The 20,296-nt window shown below is 36.8% G+C and overlaps 2 protein-coding genes across 3 annotated transcripts in view; both read right to left on the bottom strand.

Moving 5' to 3' along the window:
• Positions 1-4,499, bottom strand: part of LOC127964368 (glycogen synthase kinase-3 beta) — a 48,121-nt gene extending 43,622 nt beyond the window's left edge. Inside the window, exon 1 of one of the 2 annotated variants that reach the window (XM_052564538.1) lies at positions 3,631-4,499. In XM_052564538.1, coding sequence (XP_052420498.1) covers positions 3,631-3,718 — 88 coding nt within the window. In that variant the 5' untranslated portion in view covers positions 3,719-4,499. The remainder of the gene's footprint in view (positions 1-3,630) is intronic. The other variant, XM_052564539.1, reaches the window with a different exon arrangement.
• Positions 4,500-7,440: 2,941 nt separating this feature from the next.
• On the bottom strand, positions 7,441-19,504 carry gpr156 (G protein-coupled receptor 156). Its single transcript, XM_052564758.1, has 10 exons — positions 19,318-19,504; positions 14,452-14,605; positions 13,950-14,077; positions 13,719-13,854; positions 12,869-12,979; positions 12,650-12,775; positions 12,329-12,424; positions 12,011-12,247; positions 11,488-11,649; positions 7,441-9,765 (listed from the first exon to the last, which is right to left on the bottom strand). The coding sequence occupies exons 2-10, from the start codon at positions 14,584-14,586 to the stop codon at positions 8,473-8,475; spliced, it is 2,424 nt and encodes an 807-aa protein (XP_052420718.1). The 5' UTR covers positions 14,587-14,605; positions 19,318-19,504; the 3' UTR covers positions 7,441-8,472.
• Between the last annotated feature and the right edge of the window lie 792 nt (positions 19,505-20,296).

Here is a 20,296-nt window from a genome sequence, read left to right as displayed (position 1 = left end):
GCTAAAAGTCTGACTAAATGTGTTCCTTGAACTTTGTGAAGTAGTCTATTATTTGATCTCATACCTTGAAGTCAACATGAAATGTTGTTTTTGGGGTTAAAATCATTTCTTAATAGGCCTATTAAATTCGAGTGGTATGACAATTAAAGATAAGACTGTACAGAAATTGAAATCTACTTGCTTATACACACTATATTCAGTCACGCAATGCTGATATTAACATTAACAATTTGAGAATCAAGTATAAACAACAACAATTTGCACAGTTTGATGTGATATGAGCTAATTTAGATTAAGTCACTCAGTTGGTAGTGCCATTTATTGTAAATAACTCAGTTGGTCAGAACAAACGTGGCAGACTTGTTACTTGCTCAGATGACAATATCTGGTGAAAATGCTTATTTGGGTCATGTATTCCAAGATGTAGGCTAGAATCTGTTAGCGCAAAGTACAAAATCCACACTGGTGTGGTGACTGACTGCCACACATAGGCCTAATCCATCCTAAAAACATTATGCCGGAGCACAACCCATGCAGGGAAGATAGTTCCGCACACAGCTGCAATTGCAGGTTTTCAAACAGGGATAGCGACAAAGAGGCAAAACTTTAAGTGAACAATACTACATCACATCTCAAAATAACTAGCTATTGTTGCACTGTGTATGCACAGAATTGTAATGCTGGACATATAGCAATAAGGTATGAGAAAATACACCTGAATGGGCACATTCCCATCTCTATTACTATGACAGAAGAGGGGACAAAAAGACATCTGTCTGAAAACAGATGGCACAACTATAGGACCATAACAACAACATCCATCATATTAAGGCTGCAATGTCGGTTGAGGTAAACTAAAATTAGCTATTTATATGTTACTGATGATTCCTGCTTGTGAACATTTTTGGGTCAAGTGTGTAGTTTTAGGAGATTGGCTAAACAACCACCAACCCGATTTAAGAAGGAAACTTCCAGTGTTTTCAATCTGGCCCCTTAAAAGCACTTTTATTAAAACATTACATAAATTGTATATAATAACTGGTACTTATGCACTGGTAGTTTTAAACAAATATAGAAAAATAATCAATCAATCAATCAATAAAAAGTTCAAGCATTGTACAAAGTACGAAAGGTAATGAAACCGTGAATTAAGGGTGAGCTGGAGTGTGCTGGGTCTGCACAGCTAAATAAATACTCTTTAAAATAATAATATTATGATTAATATAGACATATGACGAGACCATGTGATTTATTTTGTTACAAAGTTGTGTCCAGATCACTGCTTGCTATAACTACTAGGATGAAAGGTATGAACCCTTCTAAAGGGGCACAGGATCAGGACAGTATTTTTAAATACAAGAACAAAATTCAATAATAACTTATTACAATTATGGCTAGTATCTTTATAATTAGTAACTGATACATATTCATTAGTATTTTTTTTTCTTCGCTAATTGTGACAATCCCAAATATTTTCAAATACAAGTAACGTTGCAATGTAGTGACATTTTAAATTTTTACATTATAGAAACTTATTTTAAGGCAAATACTAGCAAAAAACTGTCATAATATATAGTTACAGTCAGAGTTGGGTAGTAATGAGTTACGTTTACATGAGTACATTTTTGGGGTAACTAATACTTTGATTATATTTAAAGATGGGTACATTTACTCTTACTTGAATTAATGCTTTTTTTTTTTTAAATCTGTACTTTTTTTCACTTTGTTACTGTGGGCGACGCTCATCTTGTTACTTTATCTTAATGCAATAAATGTTATAAATGCTTCAGTTTATTTCAAACGCGTCGTCTACTTTTCTCTGGGCAATGAGCGATGCTCATTCGCAAATGGTTCATTCTTTTGAGTCAATTGTTCAAAGGCTTTATCAAACCAGTTGGCAAACGAGTGAACTGGTTCATGAATCAGTTTGAATGATTCGTTCAGTTTCCGGCCGCACACGCTGATCCGTCAATGTGCATTTGGTTCGTTATGTTCAGATGTTCGGTAAATTAGCAGTCATGTGAGGAGTTTTCCCTCTTCTCTGTGTCAGAGGTTATTTATGCATATATAATACATACTTTAAAATATAATTTATTTTGTGTTGCAAATCCGAATTTTCATCAGCTGTTACTCCAGTTTTCAGAGTTATGATCCTTCAAATGATAATTCTAATATATTGATTTATTACCAGTGCTGGAAACAGTTGTGCTGCTTAATATTTTTTGGAACCGGTGACATTTTGGTTAGGATTATGATAAAAAGAACATCATTGATGGTAAATCAACATATTGGCATGATTTCTGAAGGATTATGTGACAATGAAGACTTGAGTAAAGGCTGATGAAATATATATATATTTTTATAAACACACACATACATTACATACATTATATCTATATATCTAAATAAAAATAGGCTCAGTATATATGACCCAAAGTAACTAACTACTTGAGTAGATTTTTTATCCGATACTTTTTTACTCTTACTCAAGTAACAATTCAGACTAGTACTTTTACTTGAGTAAATATTTCTATAAGGACTTTTACTTTTACATGAGTACAGTTTTTGGGTACTCGACCCACCTCTGGTTACAGTAAAACTATACTCATGATGTGTCAATTACATTCACATTACCCATCCTATTAATACCCTATTAATTACTAGTACTTATTTAGTTAGTCATAACTACTGAAATCTAGTATCTTTTCCAGGTTTTATAATGATAATTAGAATAGACACCAGAATCAGTGAATTAAATCTATATTGCAAAACTACTAGTAACATTTAAAACTTTCTAATAAAATGTAACTATAAAGTAGCAATTCTAACTAGCCATTTTATATGAGAAGTGTTAAACATAAAAAATAAATAAGAATTGTTACTAGTGACATCTGTCATAGTTACTAATATCTCAAAAACACATAAAAAATACATACCAATAAAGCTAGAATAGGTGCCAGCAATAACTGGACCACATAGTAGTTGAAGGCAAGCAGCTGATAAAATTATAAAATCTACAATATGTTATCAATACCATTACTGTAATTATTAGTATGGCTATAACTAAATCGATATTAAACAAACAAAAAAAAGTTACTAATTATTGGATTGCTTAATTTTGAAAAATACTAGAAAACATCAAAACATGCTAGTAAATACGAAGGCTGCCATACTGGATGACTTGTAATGAGAAAAGTACCAAATATAAAACAGATGCCAATTTAAAAAAAGAAAATGGTATCATGGCGAGCTGCTGTCAGAGGGTTAACTACAGCCTCAACTCCGTGGCTGTTCATCTCCAGACTCCTTTACACCTTCTTAACATTAAAACGCACAGAAAAAGTTCCCTCGCCACCAACCCTGCCCTGAACCAGTGGCAGTCATCTGCCCGTTTAACCCACGGCGGGGCCCGGTCTCGGCTCAGCTGTGGGGTAAAGCACCGATTTAAAATGGGGCACGTCGTATTTCACCCAAAGGTGACACTCGAATGCACTCAAACCTCAGCTCATGTGCCCGACTCGGTCGATGCGCCACTCTCGCGTATTAAAGCGACCAGACTCGGTCAACAGCACACGTGGCCTCGACAAAACCCTAAAAGCAGATTTCCCGGTGTCCGAAAATCATACTTACTGCTGACTTTCATGCTGCCGAATGCCGACGGCTGCGGCACTGGCTTGCAGCTCTCTGCGAAGGAGGTGGTTCTGGGCCGACCAGACATTTTCCGATCCGAGATCCCACGCGTCTCTCAGAGTAAAATACGCTCGGTTGTCTTGAACGAATCCGTTTCGACCCACGGCAAACAGTCCGCCTCCGACTTAAATAATAAGGAAAACGGTGCGAAAGCAACCCGGCCGTCCGCGATCGGTTTCTTCAGTGAGCTCTCATGCGCTTTCAGATCATTTTCCTCGGGGTCGCTTTTCTGTGACTATCGGTGTCGTCTTCGGGGATGAAACCTCAGAGAAATTCGCTCGTGAATTAAGGCGCTCATGAAATTGGCCTCTTCCCAGTTTCCCTCGAAACAAAAACCCACCGATCCTCGTCTCTTGTTTTCTCTCTGACTGGAACAGAGATTTACACAAACAACACAGTCCGTGTCTAAAATACCCTCACGACGCTGAGAAACTGAAGTGTTTTTTCATCACCATTCAGTATTTTTCATATACTGAGGTGGAGACCCAGCGATTCTGTGGCACCAGCCATGGCGGCTTCCTTGCTCTAACCAACGATACTGAGAATTTCCCAATTGCCCAATTTCAAGACTGCTATCCTCCTCGACCCACTTAACTCCATGCACACGGAGGAACAAATAAGAAATCCAAAATATACACGGGTGATGCAAGAAACGAGCCCAAACGCGCGGTTCCGAAAGGAAACGGTGTTCACAAGCTCAACGGTAATTCAGAAATGTCCTTTTTTTATTTCTTCTCCGTCGGTCTGTGCTCGTTCTCTTTGTCACTCAGACCGACGAACGTAAACTGCGCTGTGTGCGCAAGAGTTGTGATAGAGTTGCACGGGAGCACAGATGGGGTTACGCCACACCGCTGCGTCAAGAATCGGAAAAATGTGAACGCGCAGGAAGGCCTGGGGAGGTCTGAGCCAGCCAATCCGGCAGCGTTTCTTGCGGATGGGCGGGGCGCCGGCGATACACTGAGCCAATCGAATGCTTTTGGTCTCAGAACACATGGCGTAATTTCCCAATCTGTCAGGGTTCTGCAGCCGTAGATGACGCGCTGAAATCGAACGTGGGCGGGCGCGTGGAACGACTGATTGTGAAATCACCCAATAAGCGTAACCGAGGAAAAGAAACGGACCAATCGTGAAGAAGCACCAACGGCGCAGAAGTAACCAGACTGCACTGTTGCTAGTCAGCTGAGCTCCAGTAATCTATTCCGCGCCAGTGTCGTTTTCAAAATCACTCATATCTATTTTTTGATTGATTATAATTACTTAATTAGCGTGTCAGCGTAATGTGTCTACCCACATGAAAAATTACTTAAGTAATTTATAGTATAGTGTTTTTTAACTATACTATACTTGAATTAATTAGTTGTGGTAATATTAAATTTGCTGTGGTAATAATATTATTGTAATTAAAAAAAAAAGACTAATATATTATACAATACACTACAGTTTACTGTAGTAAAAACCAAAGTATTAAAGTATTTAATTCATCAGTTCACGACAGTTTATACTACAGTATTCTGTTAACAAAGTGTTGTAAATACTATAATATACAGTATACACTTATACACGTATAGGCTACACTAAATATGATTCAAAAACACTATAGTATTTACAATAAATTACTATAGTATTTTTAATGTAAGGACTTTTTAGCTGTAAAAAAGTATATTTTCTAAGTTAAATATTTTATTAAAAGAGTATAGTATTAAATGAGATTCAAGCTCAGCCACTTTATGTATTTTAACCTGTATATTTACACAGGATAATGAAAAAGGATACAACAATAATAATAAAAAAGTCATTGCAGTTTCATGTACTTCAAAGTTAGAACTTTAATAGCCTTTCCTTTGCAGCACTATTTTACAATCCTATTTAAAAACAATTCTATCCTGAAAGACAAAATAATTTTCATCTAAATTATACTCCTTTTTTGTCCAGCAAGTATTCTTTGGTCAGCAAGACTGTTGTCTGGCAGTGAATGTGCATCTTGTGCTGAAAGAGAGGGGATGCTGTAACGGCACAATGCTAAGACAGCAGAATTACTGTGATCTTTTACTGCTCTGGTTAAAATACTGCTATGTCATTTACAAGTTTGTCTGGCTTTTAGTTACAAGCAGTTCCATTTTCATATTCATGGAACACCTAAAACATGTTCTGTTCTGTGTCTGACAGTACAGATGTGGGGCAGTTTTAAAGGCTATTAATGGTTTATCAATAGCTGAGTTTTGATTATGAGTTTGGTCATTTCATTATACTTTTTTAGTAAATACTGAATTTGATTAATGACGATCGTACCATGTTGGCTTTGTCCTTTGACCGGTGTACAATCAGCAAAACTATTTACTGGGGCGATGCTAAATAAGTTCTATGCAATTAATTTTTTTTCTTTTTGAATCTGACGGCTTATGCATTAGCAAAGTGTTAGAAGGTTGTTATTTAACTTTTTGCTTTTACAGCAGGGAAGTATAAATATTCAAGTGCAAGGATGATGTACATAACACAATAATGTTTCAGCTAAAAATGATTGCACATTCCTGCAGTGGGCTTGCATAACATTGCATCCAACATAATTGCTTATTTACATTTCATAGATGGGCAGATTCTCCCTTTCCCCCGGGCATCAACATAATTGTGGTTTAGATCGACATTGCAATGTTTCATTTGCAACCATCATACTGTATACATCCTGAATGTTTCACAATGTCTGTGCTACTTTTCTGCTACCACTCTTTTCTGTGATGTGATCTTCCTGCTTTGAGCACATTTTACAATGATGTTTCACAAATAGCCCTACATCTGCAATAGAACAAGTGATGCAAGTAATGCAAGTTGCCGTTTTCTTTTTTCCTTAATGCAAATTCTTCCTTGGGCAAGTTTAGATGCGTGTTTGCACACATGCACAGATGTATACACTGTTGTACACACTTTTATTCACATGCACAAACAATGATAAACACATCTTTCATTCGGTCTCAGTATGCTTATGCAATCATGTTCATGTATTTGTAGATGCTCAATCCTTTCAAAGAGAGATTACATAAAAAAACTTATTCAAAGAGAAAACGTTTACAAGAGGGATACAGAGATAAACACATTCACATACACTAAAATATTTACATAAATGCAATATATGCAAAAAATTATTCAGTTTTTGTTTGAAGAAATAACAGGATGCATGCTGCTCAGGTTCTTCAGTCATATTTCCTCTTTAGAGTTTAAATTAGATAAATTAGGAGATAAACAAATATATAACATCCTTGGTAAACATTATTGTTTATAAAAAATCCACACACACACACACACACACACACACACACACGACTAACCAAAAATAAATACTATAAACAGACTAACTAAACTAAAGCAACGACTGTGTAAAGATGTAGCACAAAAAAAATCATTTTACTATTGCAAAAGAAAGATTTATCAATGGGAAGATATGATTTCTATGATAGGCTTTTTTAAAAGCACAGGACTCCAAGAGCCATTTTAAATGATCAAGGAACATAATAAGAATTCAAAAGCAATACAAAACAAATTAAAAGCTAACTTCACAGCTGTTTGTTTTTATTGTGATCATGCACATTTTGACAGTATTTGCATTGGAGTATGTCCTCCTTATTCAATCTCTCTTTTAAGCTGCACAGTGTTTCTAAATAAATTAATGTAAATAGGATTTAAAAAATCAGTCATATAACCCATGGTTTCGAATTACATTTTTTAAAAGTTTAAAAAGAGTATGGATATTCCTGAAACTATATAATAATAGCTTTATTGAAGAAATAAGTGTAAACAAATACCTTTTTTAACAAACACAGGAAAGACCAAAGTTGGTATTGGCTCACTTTCCCTCTCCACTCACTCAAATGGCTCATTTTCATTAGTTACGTAATCAGAAAAGAGGTACGCAAGACCAACAACCTAATTTTTTTATGACCCAGTACATTATAATTTATGTTTTCATTTACATGATATAAAGTTTATGGCTAAAAATCTCAAAAAAATGTTGTGATCAAGTAAACGGAATATGTATACATCACAATTTCCAAACATATTTTAATAATAATAATAATAAAAAAACACATTATTCCAGATTCAGTTTGACATCTGAAAACCTGAACTAAAAAATTAAAAAATAATAATAAATATTGACCTTGACAGAGTTGTCTCTGTCATATCCTTTCCTATTTTAATGATTTAGTTAAGTAATAATAATAAAAAATATTCTAAACGAATTTTGCCATTAATAAGACTATTGGATATTCTTTACTTTAGACACCACCAAAAAATATAATTACATTTTATTAAACATAAGATTTACATAGAATAGGTGTATTTAAGTGCATTTTTAATGTAAAATACTGGTCAAAAGTTCAGAAAAGGATTTTTTAATTATTTGTTTTATTAATGTATGTGTCTAATTGTTTTCTATTTTAATATATTTTAAAATGTAATTTATTCTTGTGTTGGCAAAGCTGAATTATCAGAAGGCATTACTCCAGTCTTCAGTGTCACATGATCCTTCAGAAATCATTCTAATATACTGATTACAGTAGTACTATTTGAATTCTATTTCCGATAAATACGTTTTAAAATATTTTTCAAATGAATGCAGCCCTGCTGAGCATAAGAGACTTCTTAAAAAAAAAAAGACCAAAACACACACACACACACACACACACACACACACACACAAAAACAGATAGTCTATATCTGAATAATTTAATTAGGTCCAAACAAAACAAAAAGAGCATCATGTCAAATATAACTTGTGGATGTGCAGTCTGTTCAGACAAAGGTTGGTTTAACGTCCACTTTAAAGTTCACAACCGGATGTGCTGAGTGGTAGAAGTCCTCATCCTCGCTGTCAGAGGTCCCTGAGGTGAGGCTGTCTGTAGAGTCGTAGGGATGATGACAGGCCCCGCAGTAGGGCCGCTGGTAGTAAGAGTAGTCCTCTGAGCTGCTGGAGTCAGAGTCTGAGTAGTCATATGGCTCCTCTGAGTTTTTTACCCCCTCTATCAGTCCAGCAGAGGCAGGCTGAGGAACCTGTCCCGTGAAAGGCATTATGGAGCATTTGTGAGAAGAACATTCCCAACTCTCCTGTCCCGAGCCACGTCGTGCCTGTGCCTTTTCATCCCTTCTCCTCCTCCTTCCCTCATGCCACAAGTCAGGTCTTTGAGAGCCATCGGTCCTCCACTTTTCTTGGTCCGTTAGTGATGATGCCCTTCTGCGCCCTGGAGGAACCGAGCCTGGAAAATAGTACGGAGGAGGTCCACCTCTCGAGGAGTGAAAAGGAGGTCTGCGTTTACGCATGAGATAGGGTGAGACGATGGGGAAGAAGTATTGTAGAGGAGATCGGGGTGAAAGTGCCGTGTTCAGTTCACCCGGATTGAGGTCGCGTGATTTGACGGAGCTGCTTACGGCATCCACACTCAGGTCCTGCAAGATCTCCTCTAGCTGCTCATTGGTTACAAAACCCAGTCGTCCTGTTGGTGACATGACAGGAAGCTCAACGGAGGCCGATGGCACTGGAGACTCTACCTGAGGTAAACTACATCGAGCGGGACCTAGTGGAGAGGAACCCTGGGCTGAATAGTCTTGATCTACAGACACATCTAGTGGCTTCTCCGAAATTTCTTTTCCAAGACCTGAGTTTCTACGATTGTTCATGGTTGGAACTGCATCTTCTGTGCTTTCATTCAGACTTACAGCCCGAGAGACCTCATTAGAAGAGACATCTTGAGGAGGTGAATACCTCAGGTGTGATGGTGAAGACAGAGGAACTTCTGAAGCTACTGCACCTTCAGGGGATGTTTGCTGTGAGGTAATGTGAGCATGAAGCGGTGGAGGAGGTACATAGGGAGGTGGAGAGAGAACTCTGGTGGGAGCAACTTCTGAATACTTCATTAGTGTTGGAGAATCAGGAGATACCACTGTGGTTTGGGTGGAGGTGGAGTTGAGGTTCGTGTTGGAGGAGTCCATTTCTACTTCATCCAAGGGGTGGCTAGCAGTCATCAGTTTGAGCAGCTTGTCCTTGGCATTGTTCACTTGTTCCTGTAGGCTATCAATAACGGCATTCTTCTGCAAATATGGAGGACACATGGGAAAAAGGTTTAAAACTTCATCATTATCTAGAACGACTAAGTAGGTGTATGGTTTAGGTGCCAATTTTACAGGATGTGAGATCACAAAGCGATGCCTTGAGGAAACGCAAAACAAAGGACCTAGCCTCATTCGTGGGGTAGTGACGCAAAACACACTGCTATCCACACCCAACGCTGGAATTCATCATCACTCGCTCACACAATCCAGTAAACGCACTGTGGACAAAACTAGTTCCATTGCTTTACTCAGAGCAGTGTAATCAAATTAACTCAGAGATTATGTGTTGGCTTGAAAAAAAAATATTTTAAATCTATCTATGTCTGTCTGTCTGTCTGTCTGTCTGTCTGTCTATCTATCTATCTATCTATCTATCTATCTATCTATCTATCTATCTATCTATCTATCTATCTATCTATCTATCTATCTGTCTGTCTGTCTGTCTGTCTGTCTGTCTGTCTGTCTGTCTGTCTGTCTGTCTGTCTGTCTATCTATCTATCTATCTATCTATCTATCTGTCTCTATCTATCTGTCTGTCTGTCTGTCGGTCTGTCTGTCTGTCTGTCTGTCTATCTATCTGTCTGTCTGTGTCATCTATCTGTCTGTCTGTGTGTCTATCTATCTATCATCTATCTATCTATCTATCTATCTATCTATCTATCTATCTATCTATCTATCTATCTATCTATCTATCTATGTCTATCTATCTATCTATCTATCTATCTATCTATCTATCTATATATATATATCTGTCTGTCTGTCGGTCTGTCTGTCTATGTCATCTATCTGTCTGTCTGTGTCTATCTATCTATCTATCTATCTATCTATCTATCTATCTATCATCTATCTATCTGTCTGTCTGTCTGTCTGTGTCATCTATCTGTCTGTCTGTGTGTCTGTCTGTCTGTCTGTCTGTCTGTCTGTCTGTCTGTCTCTACCTATCTATCTGTCTGTCTGTGTACACACAATATTATGTATTCAGAGTGCTCTACACAATCCCAGCCAAGAAATAAGGGTCTTATCTGGCAAAACGGTCCTCTCATTTTGTAAAAAAAAACAAACAAAAAAAACAACAACAACAAATATATATATATATATATATATACAAAATACTATATATATATATATATATATATATATATATATATATATATATATATATATATATATATATATACCACAAATGTTTGACTACATAATGCGTGAAGTTGCGGACACGCATTGCAGAGCTATAGTGCAAGATGAGCGCATATATATATATATATATATAAATTAGAAAGTGAATGATTATTTAGCTAAATAAGCCGCTTTTCCTCGGCTGGGACTGTGTAGAGCCCTTTGAAGCTGTAACCTTCAACCCATTGGCTCCCATTGAACTCCACTTTCTGGAGAAAAATCCTGGAAGGTTTTCCTCAAAAAACTTTTTTTTTTTTTTCGACTGAAGAAAGAGAGACATAAACATCTTGGATAACATGGGGGTGAGTAAATTAACAAGAATTATTTATTCCAGAAATGAACTAATCATTTAAGACGAAAATAACATCACACGCACATATGAGGTTGTGGATAAGCAAAGTTTACTTTGGGCTTCAGGATAGCACATGTCCCTCTAGGTTTTGTGGTGTGTATGCTATAAATACTAAAAGAAAGTGAAGTGAAAAGCTTTGCCCTGAATAATGAAGATGCAATAATTATCATTACCTCATTGATGAGTCTTTTCATGGAGTCATTTTCTCCAAGTAGATAATAGACCTCATCCTCACTGTACATGGAGTGTGTGGTCTTGCTGGGACTACTGAAGTATTTGGCCATTTGACCGGGGTGAGAGTTTGTCTCCTCTTCAAACTGTCTCCACTGGGTCAGCTGGGGGAGGAATAACAATGATGAAGATGTAGCTACAGCAAGAGTTTTCAATTATATACATTATCAAATATTCATACTGAATTATTTCATTATTGTTCTGATCGATCCACAATGAACTGGTGTGATATTACCCAAAATCCAAACAGTCTTAAAGAGCCAACATTAGCAGTGTCCTCTCCGAATGAACAGGACACATTGTGTAAACACGTTTGACTCATCACCTCATCACTCACATCTCCTGTGCTAGATTTATAAATTTTATGTGTCTCAACATAAGCTTCTAGATTAAGTTAGAAACTCGACTGACTCAGAGTTTGATTGCAAATCACAAGACATTGGCAGTGAATTTACCAGGACGTACTTGAGGAACAAACAGTAGACAATTGATGGCCATTGTGCAGATGAAGATGGCTCCAGACACTACACTGTAGACCACATTGGGCCAGGCGTACAGGTAAAGAGACACAGGTACGGCCACAGCGCTCGACATGGTGACCAGACAGACAGCACCTATGATGGTCATAGACTGGTTTACTGGAGGTAAGCTCACATTGCTTGTCAGGCCGGCAAGATATGTGCCATACAGGAGGAGACTGCCCTGCAAAAGTGCAAAGAGAGTCCGTGTAAGCATTTAAAGTGTAATGTAATTCACTCCTATGTAGGCCAAGCTAAATTTTACCTTAAGCACAGAGAGCAAGATTACCCACAGGTCCGAGTAGAGAGAAGAACAGGAGTCCAACTGGGACAGAGAGTAGAACGCATCCCTTTCTACAACCTGACAAACAAAGAAACAACACAAAATACTTTACATGCCATAAATGATTTGAGCTTGTATCGGTCATCCTTTTAATGGCTCTTCACATCCCTCTATATTAAAACAATGGCTGTGAAGCTAGTGATAAAGAAGGCTTAAAACCGAGCACACAGTGGACTACTTCTATAGTGGTGAATTATTTTGTCCATTTTTGGGGATGACAGATATATGTGAAAGTGCATGTACCTTCACCATAGCACTGATAGAGTTTGAGCACTTGATCGGATCCGTCAGACCCCATGCTGCTAGAACAACTACATCAACTAGGACAAGCAGAGCAACCAAACCCATCAGCTGGATGTCTCTAATGATCTGAAACACAAGAGAACAAAACCCGATGGTGAAGCCAGCGATATCAAGCACAATTCATAGCCTGTTCATGCACAAACATATATCACAGCTCACCACTCTCTTGTCGGGCACACGCTGAGTGAACACTCTGTAGAGCCGCCATGTTTTCCCAAGAATGGGGCCGAACACCAGAGAGCTGCCGATACACAGAGTCCACATCCGCGCCTGAGATGGATATTAAGATGGTACAGAAAAATGATTCACACCATTTAACACGAGAACAGCTTTTACTGTATTTTTCGGTCTATAAGTCGCACCTGAGTATAAGTCGCATCAGTCCAAAAATACGTCATGATGAGGAAAAAAACATATATAAGTCGCACTGGATTATAAGTCACATTTATTTAGATCCAAGAACCAAGAGAAAACATTACCGTCTCCAGCCACGAGAGGGCGCTCTACGTTTATTAGGGATAGGCTAAAGGAGCACTGAGCAGCATAGAGCGCCCTCTGGCGGCTGTAGACGGTAATGTTTTCTCTTGGTTCCTTTCTCTCGGTTCATGTCAAATTAAATTTGAATCAGAATTGCACCTGACTATAAGTCGCAGGACCAGCCAATTATGAAAAAAAGTGTGACTTATAGTCCAGAAAAATGGTAACTACACAAATCATGACACTATTTCTTAAACTAAACTTGGAACCTGTTAAAATCCACAATGAAGACAAAAAAGGGCTCAACAATACAGATGACCTGCTGGGAGAGGTTCAGATGTGTGGGAACTCAAACATTTGTTCATCTCTCATCAATTTAAAATAATTATTTTCTATTTGAATATTTTGTAAAATATTATTTATTCTGGACTGCTTTCGTTATAAGCAGGTACATATAGAAGAGGGTCTTAGTTTTTGAAAATCAACTCCATCAGACTACCTAAATAACTCTGTGTGTGTGTGTGTTTGTTACCTGTAAGACAGCCCTGGACCCTGCTCCTGATAGCAGCGCTCTCTCCTCCACGGCGAATAAGAAGCCGCTGCTGTATGTGAGTACACTTCCACACAGAGTCAGCACATTCAGATTGGGACTGGACATCTTCACTATCCTGTGTCAGAGGTACACAATCAAAATTCAAGCTGCCGGCTAAAAAAGACCACCTGTAAAGCAAGAAACGGGTTCGAAGTCATTTTTCAAGTGTACCTGTTGTTTTTGAAGCGCAGCGTGAAAATGAGGAAGAAGAGCGAAAGCAGAATCCCACAAGAGAGCAGCGTCCAGACTACAGCACGGAGAGCAGGAGACAGCGATGGACTCTGTGCATCCACACCCCACTAGACACAGCCAAACAGCACAATATAATCAATGAATTCACTACTGTGTTTTTCAAGTTTCTTATGCACAGTACGATTGCGTTTATTTGATCAAAAATACAGTAATGACAGTAATATTGTGGATATTATACATGGTCAGTGTCACATGATCCTGCTCCGGAAACATTTATTATTTTTATTCTTATGTTAAAAACAGTTGTGCCGCTTAATATTTTTATGGAAATTGTGATATATTTTTTTTCTGGATTATTTGTTAAATCAAAAGAACAAAATAAGAAAAATAAAAAATAGAGTCGCTTGTGCGAACTGTTTGTGAATGTAATTGTGACTGTCTCTGAGCGAATGCAGTGGTGGATGGGGGTGTGTGAATGTACCGCTGCGAGCGCGCACAGTCTCTGCAGGACGTCCCAGCCCTGCTGGAGGTTCACTCCGGGGTAGATGAAGCAGACGCCAGACTCACAGTGAGAGCTGCAGTTCAGTCCTGCCTCCATCACTGGCCTGAGCTCCATCTCAATTCATACACACATCCTAAAGGACAGAGAACAGACAACTGTTCAACAAACAAGTCACTGATCTTGACCAGCAGTGGCATTTAATATTGTGTTACTATAAATACAGGAAGAAATATTTAAGAATTATAATAAAAAAATGAGAAAACATTGAACACTCAATGTTGTCTAGTCATAAGAATAAGTCAAACACAATGAATGGTGGGTTACACAATGATGTGGAATACCTGCTACTGATTGGTGAAATATGCCATTCTGTGCTCATTGTGCAAAAATTATTTTTCTAAAATTACTGTTTTTAAATATGCTTTTAAATGTGTTTTTATAAAAACATACCACAATATTTTAAAAATACTTTAAGAAAATGTTTTTATAATATTCTATGCATTAAAATATGATAAGATTAATTTTAAGTACACTGTAGAAGACACATGATGGCGCTGTCACAGTGTCTTCAGTCTGTAATACAGTCAAAATTAAATCGAGTTACTATTATACTAGTAATATACATAGTATATACATAGTCAGTGCATCTTAAGTTTGCATTATATGACAAATCTAGAAAAGAAATCTGTTTGCAAACCCAACATTGTGTACACAAATGAAAAACGATTGCTGATTTTTCTTAAGTTTAATTATATTTGAATATCATCTGTGCATCTGTGAGTTCCCAAAAAGAAGCTGTATAAACTTTTGTTTAAAGCATGTTATTTAAGCACGAATTGTGCCTAGATTCAGTTCTGAGCACATTTTTGACATATCAAATGGCCTTTTCTCCGACTCAAACAGTACATTAGAGATCAGTGAACCAAGCACAGAGACAGACGTTCCTCCCACGTGACGGTTAACATTAGAACATAAAAAGTACAGGCTCATTCTCCTCTTCATTACATAATTATACCTCTGATGTTTAAAAACTGTAATCATGTTGATACTCAGTCCATAATGAAAAAAGGAGGGAAAAGCTTAGGCTTGCCTCCACAACACAAAGTTTAAAGAGCAGCAAGCAAGACACTAAAACCACATGGATGCACAGATTCTCACTCACAATACAGCGCTGTGCGTCACATCAGCAAAATAACCGCATGTACGAGCCTGAAAGGGCAAAGCATTACCTGCGCTGTGATCTTCAGAAAGTCTGATGTGTTTGAATGTCTACAGCAACATGTCCCATGTGTGAGTCTGTTTGACGCATGTACACATGAGGAGAATAGTCTGAATTATTATGTATCTGATGTTCAATGCTGTGCTCATCTGTTATTGCATTTACAGTGATAAGCCTGCATTTGAAATGTTTTAAATGTGGGTGTGTGGATCCTCTGTCTAACTGCAAGTGTTTATGTGTTTATGAGCAGGGCATGTGGGTAATTGACACGAAATACATTTTGGAGGTTGACACATCCTTGCTAATTCTTTATAAATATTCTTCATTCAGAAGTTAGGCCCAGTTACTAACTAACTAACTAACTTTGTGTATATATTTATTTGTTAAATTATTTATTAATACTTCTATTCTGTAAATCACACTAATTTTAATAAAAAATAACAAAATATTTATATTTAAGATAAATGCTGTTCTTTTGGACTTTCGATTCATCAAAGAATCTTAAAGAAATGTGTCAGTTCCTCAAAAACACTAAGCAGCACAAAACGTTTGGAGGCCAGTAACATTTTATTTTATTTTATAGAAAGGCATTAATATTTCTTCTCAGTAGGTATTTTTATAAAAGTAACAATAAGACATTTAAAATGTAACAAAATATTTTTATATCAAATAAATGTTTGTTTGTTTTTTACTTTTTAATTATATATATAATAAATTATACGAATAAACGTATAAATACATATAAAATAAATAAAATAAATACATTTTTAAATTAAAATAGAAAACAGTTATTTTATATGGTAAGAAATTTACACAATATAACAGTTTTTACTGTATTTTTAGTCAGTAACATGCAGCCTTAGTAAGCATAAGAGACGTTCTACAAAGAAACATTTACAAAATCTTTTTGACCCCAAACTTTTGAATCATACAGTATATACTGAATATTTGTAATTAAAATGTGAAAGCATCATTTGTCGCACTACAGGACCTGTAGTGGTAAGGTAAGGTAAAAGGTGTTCAAAACGGTGAAAATACAGAAATGGTGACAGTTTACAGAACCTAAGATATACACTTATGAATCTGAGAGAATGTATTTGTGTCAGTATGTTTAAAGTCTGACCTGAAGCCCCACATGAACGTGTGACTGAGCTTCAGAGTGAATGAAGCAGTGACTGCATGAGCTCTGTGAGTCTATCAGAGTGTGACAGCATCTGGTTGAAGACTGTCTGGGGTTGCACATCTCCAAGCACCTCACAGACACACGGTTACTAACAAACAAATGTGTCAGGAAGCAGACAGATACAAACCCTGTGCTGTAACACAGCGGCACTGAAATATGAAGTCAAAGCAGAACTTTTAAAAGAGAAAACTTAGTCATCTAAGAGTCGCCCAACACTCATCACTTTCATATACTGATGCAAACCCAACTAGCATATATCCAACACCAATACGCAATTTCTACATAATAAGAAACAAGAGCTGTAAAGTTAGTTTGCTACAGCTGTGTATTTTAATATGGAGGCATCTTTGTTTCAAGCAACTACACGTGTAATTTAACATGTGATGCAGGTCTAGGCTAGTCTCAGAAGATATGTGAGACTGAGACTTGAGTCCAAGAGGAAAGAATTCTTAGTTGCGACTTTGCAGACTTGAACTAATGAGTCAAGATGAGTCATGGACTGATGAGCCTCAACCTAGCTGCTGTTTAATACAGAGGCAGCGTGCACTTATTAATATGGAAGAATATAAATGTCAACATATCATAAAGTGCATTTGCCACCTATAGGCTACTTGTCTTGCCATAGATCTAATATCACACCAAGTTTATCATATCTTTCTGTGAGCCAGTTGTTGTTGTTAGTTATTACTGTTGTAATTAGTGTTCCTGTAGCTCAATTGGTAGAGCATTGCGCAAGGTTGGGGGTTCGATTCCCCCGGGAACACATGATAGGTAAAAATTGATAGACTGAATGCACTGTATGTCACTTTGGATAAAAGCATCTGCTAAATGCATAAATTAAATTTAATTCAATTAAAATTTAATTTATATTTAATTAATGTTTTCGAATTGATTTAGCCGTATTCAATGAAATAAAATACATATTTTAACTTAGATGTCACCATATGAAGCATGTTTTCAAGCTGTCTGCCAAAGCATTTTTACAACGCAGTTTCCTGGCACTTTAGATTGTGTCTTTAGGTGATCAAGATCATCAAAGCATTAGTTTAGGCATTTCAGTGTTACTTAAATTAAATCTTCTGAGCTAAAACTTGAATTTATGTGTCAATGACTTTGAAAAGGCTATGCATTATAAAGTCAGCTGACTTTATAAAACTTTAATTCCTTTTGCAAATGCACCAGCCAAACCAAATCTGGCATTCACATTGAATCCACATCTTTTTTTTTTTTTTTACATCAGATGAGTTTGAACATGCAAGCCTTACGCCATCAGATTCATGTGACATCTCTTGTCAGGGTGGTTTGGAAATTCCTGTAGTTCCTTCCTAAACTTGTTTTGTCATCTGTCCCAATATAGATCTGTAGTGCACAGTTTCCTGCAGGCACGACCGGCACAGAGAGGCATTTCCGACCATTTTTCACTCTTCAGTGCAGAATGGGTAGATGGTATAGAGACAGAGCAGAGCCTGTCTCATAACTAGCTCACGACTGGTCAGTTAAGGCAGGATAACTAGCACAAAGAGGTCATGTCCGCTTTACTCTTCAACACAAGCTACACATATACACTGTTGTCTTAAAGAAAACACTCTTCTAGGGCTGTGTCAGATTTATTCCCCTTTGAAGTACACTTATCTCTCATGAAGGATTAAACACTGTATTTAGCTGTTTTGTATTTGAAATAAATGCTGATTGTCGTTTTAGTCATCCCAGTAGGCCTAGGATTTATAGGTAAATAACTAGGCTACTCTTTAACCTTTTTATTTTTTTCTCATACTCTAGAATAAAGTAGCTACAGACTTCAGAGAAGTGAATGAGACATTGATGACTGCAGAAAAGCACAGCTAGTGTGTTTGAGGATCATATATGAACAATCCCTCACTCTCTTTTAATCCGTTTAGCAATTTAATCTAAGCCGATCAAGCAGTATAAGAATGCCAGTTATTATTGGTTTACCCCCCTCGACTCAACGCCCACTGAGAAGACGACAATAAACCGCGAAATATAATACTACAATTATATATTAACTGCGTTCGTTTTATAAGGAAACGTAAATTTACTTAGCTTTCTTTGTTTTGTTTTTCTTAAGCATACTACTAACGTCCAAATACATAACTTAAATAAAATAATAAAATAGGCTAGTAATATTAATAGCCTAAGTAACAATATAATCACTATATATATATATATATATATATATATATATATATATATATATATATATATATATATATATATATATATATATATATATATATATATATATATATATATATAATATTTAATGCAGCTGTTTTATTATTATTTAGCCCAATTTAAATTATTATAAATATGTCTGCATCGTTGTGGACTATAACCGTATTTTTTTAAACAAACAAATTTCCAGTTAAATTTAGGTGCAGCATCTGCAACATGAAATCGTTTTAGGGAAACAGATTGAGCAAACCTGTGATCCATGATGTGAATGAAAGGTGCTCCTGTCCCGACATCCTCGAGCGGTCCGGTACAAACATCACAAACGATCATCATCATCATCATCATCACCGCAGCGCAAGAAGTCAGGGGTGATCCGAAGACTCGGTCTGGAGTTTAGAGTTGTTATAATCTGATCCATCAATGATGAACAGCAAACAGTGAATGAACTCCAGAAACACTGAGAGGGAGAGGACTGAGTCAGGCACAGAAAGAGAGGAGGAGGCTGGGAGAGGGAGGGAGAAAACCCATTCTCGAAGTGCACTATAAAAACTGGATACGCTAGGTTGTGCCTAATTACTTTTACTTTGGAATAGGTGTAAGCTACTCTTATGAATGCATGTTTTTTTTTTTTTTTTTTTTTTTTTAATAGGCTGCCTATTTTTGACATTAAAATTGCACTGATTTTGTTACTGGGTTATTTTGTGCAATGCAATGTTTATACATTTTAATGTTATAAAACGAGATTACTACTCAGTATAGCCAACTACTTTTGCACTTTATCCAGCTTAAAAGAAGATAGCAGCTGCAGAGTTAATTGTTTTCTGACTTCTCATAACGTGTGTTAGTTGATTTAACTGGGGGTCTCGTGGGACAGGGCGGCGTGTGGGATAGGGTGGACTCTGCAGTAGCTAATCATAAAAACAAAAAATATCATAATACACTTCAGTGGAAAGAAATACAGTCCTGTTTTTTTCTCACCTGCTCCATTACGCAGTAGTGAGAGCATGCATGGTAGCAAAGCAGACTTTTTTTTCTTTTCTGTCCTATTGTCTTCTTTTTTTTTTTTTTACCAGCAGACTAAGGGGCTTGGTGAGTCGGTGACGCGCAAATATAACGCACAGAAACTCAAAAAGAACCATAAGAGGTTATTACAACTTCACAGGTTTATTGTGTGAGTCTCGTCATGCGTTTAGCTTTTCCTTGGAAAGGAATGAAAAAGAAAAGAAAAA

This window comes from Carassius gibelio, chromosome B9 (assembly GCF_023724105.1).
Source record: "Carassius gibelio isolate Cgi1373 ecotype wild population from Czech Republic chromosome B9, carGib1.2-hapl.c, whole genome shotgun sequence".
In the NCBI taxonomy this organism is placed as follows: domain Eukaryota; kingdom Metazoa; phylum Chordata; class Actinopteri; order Cypriniformes; family Cyprinidae; genus Carassius; species Carassius gibelio.
The sequence above is the reverse complement of the archived record's forward strand: the minus strand, read 5'-3'. Positions and strand labels throughout refer to the sequence as shown.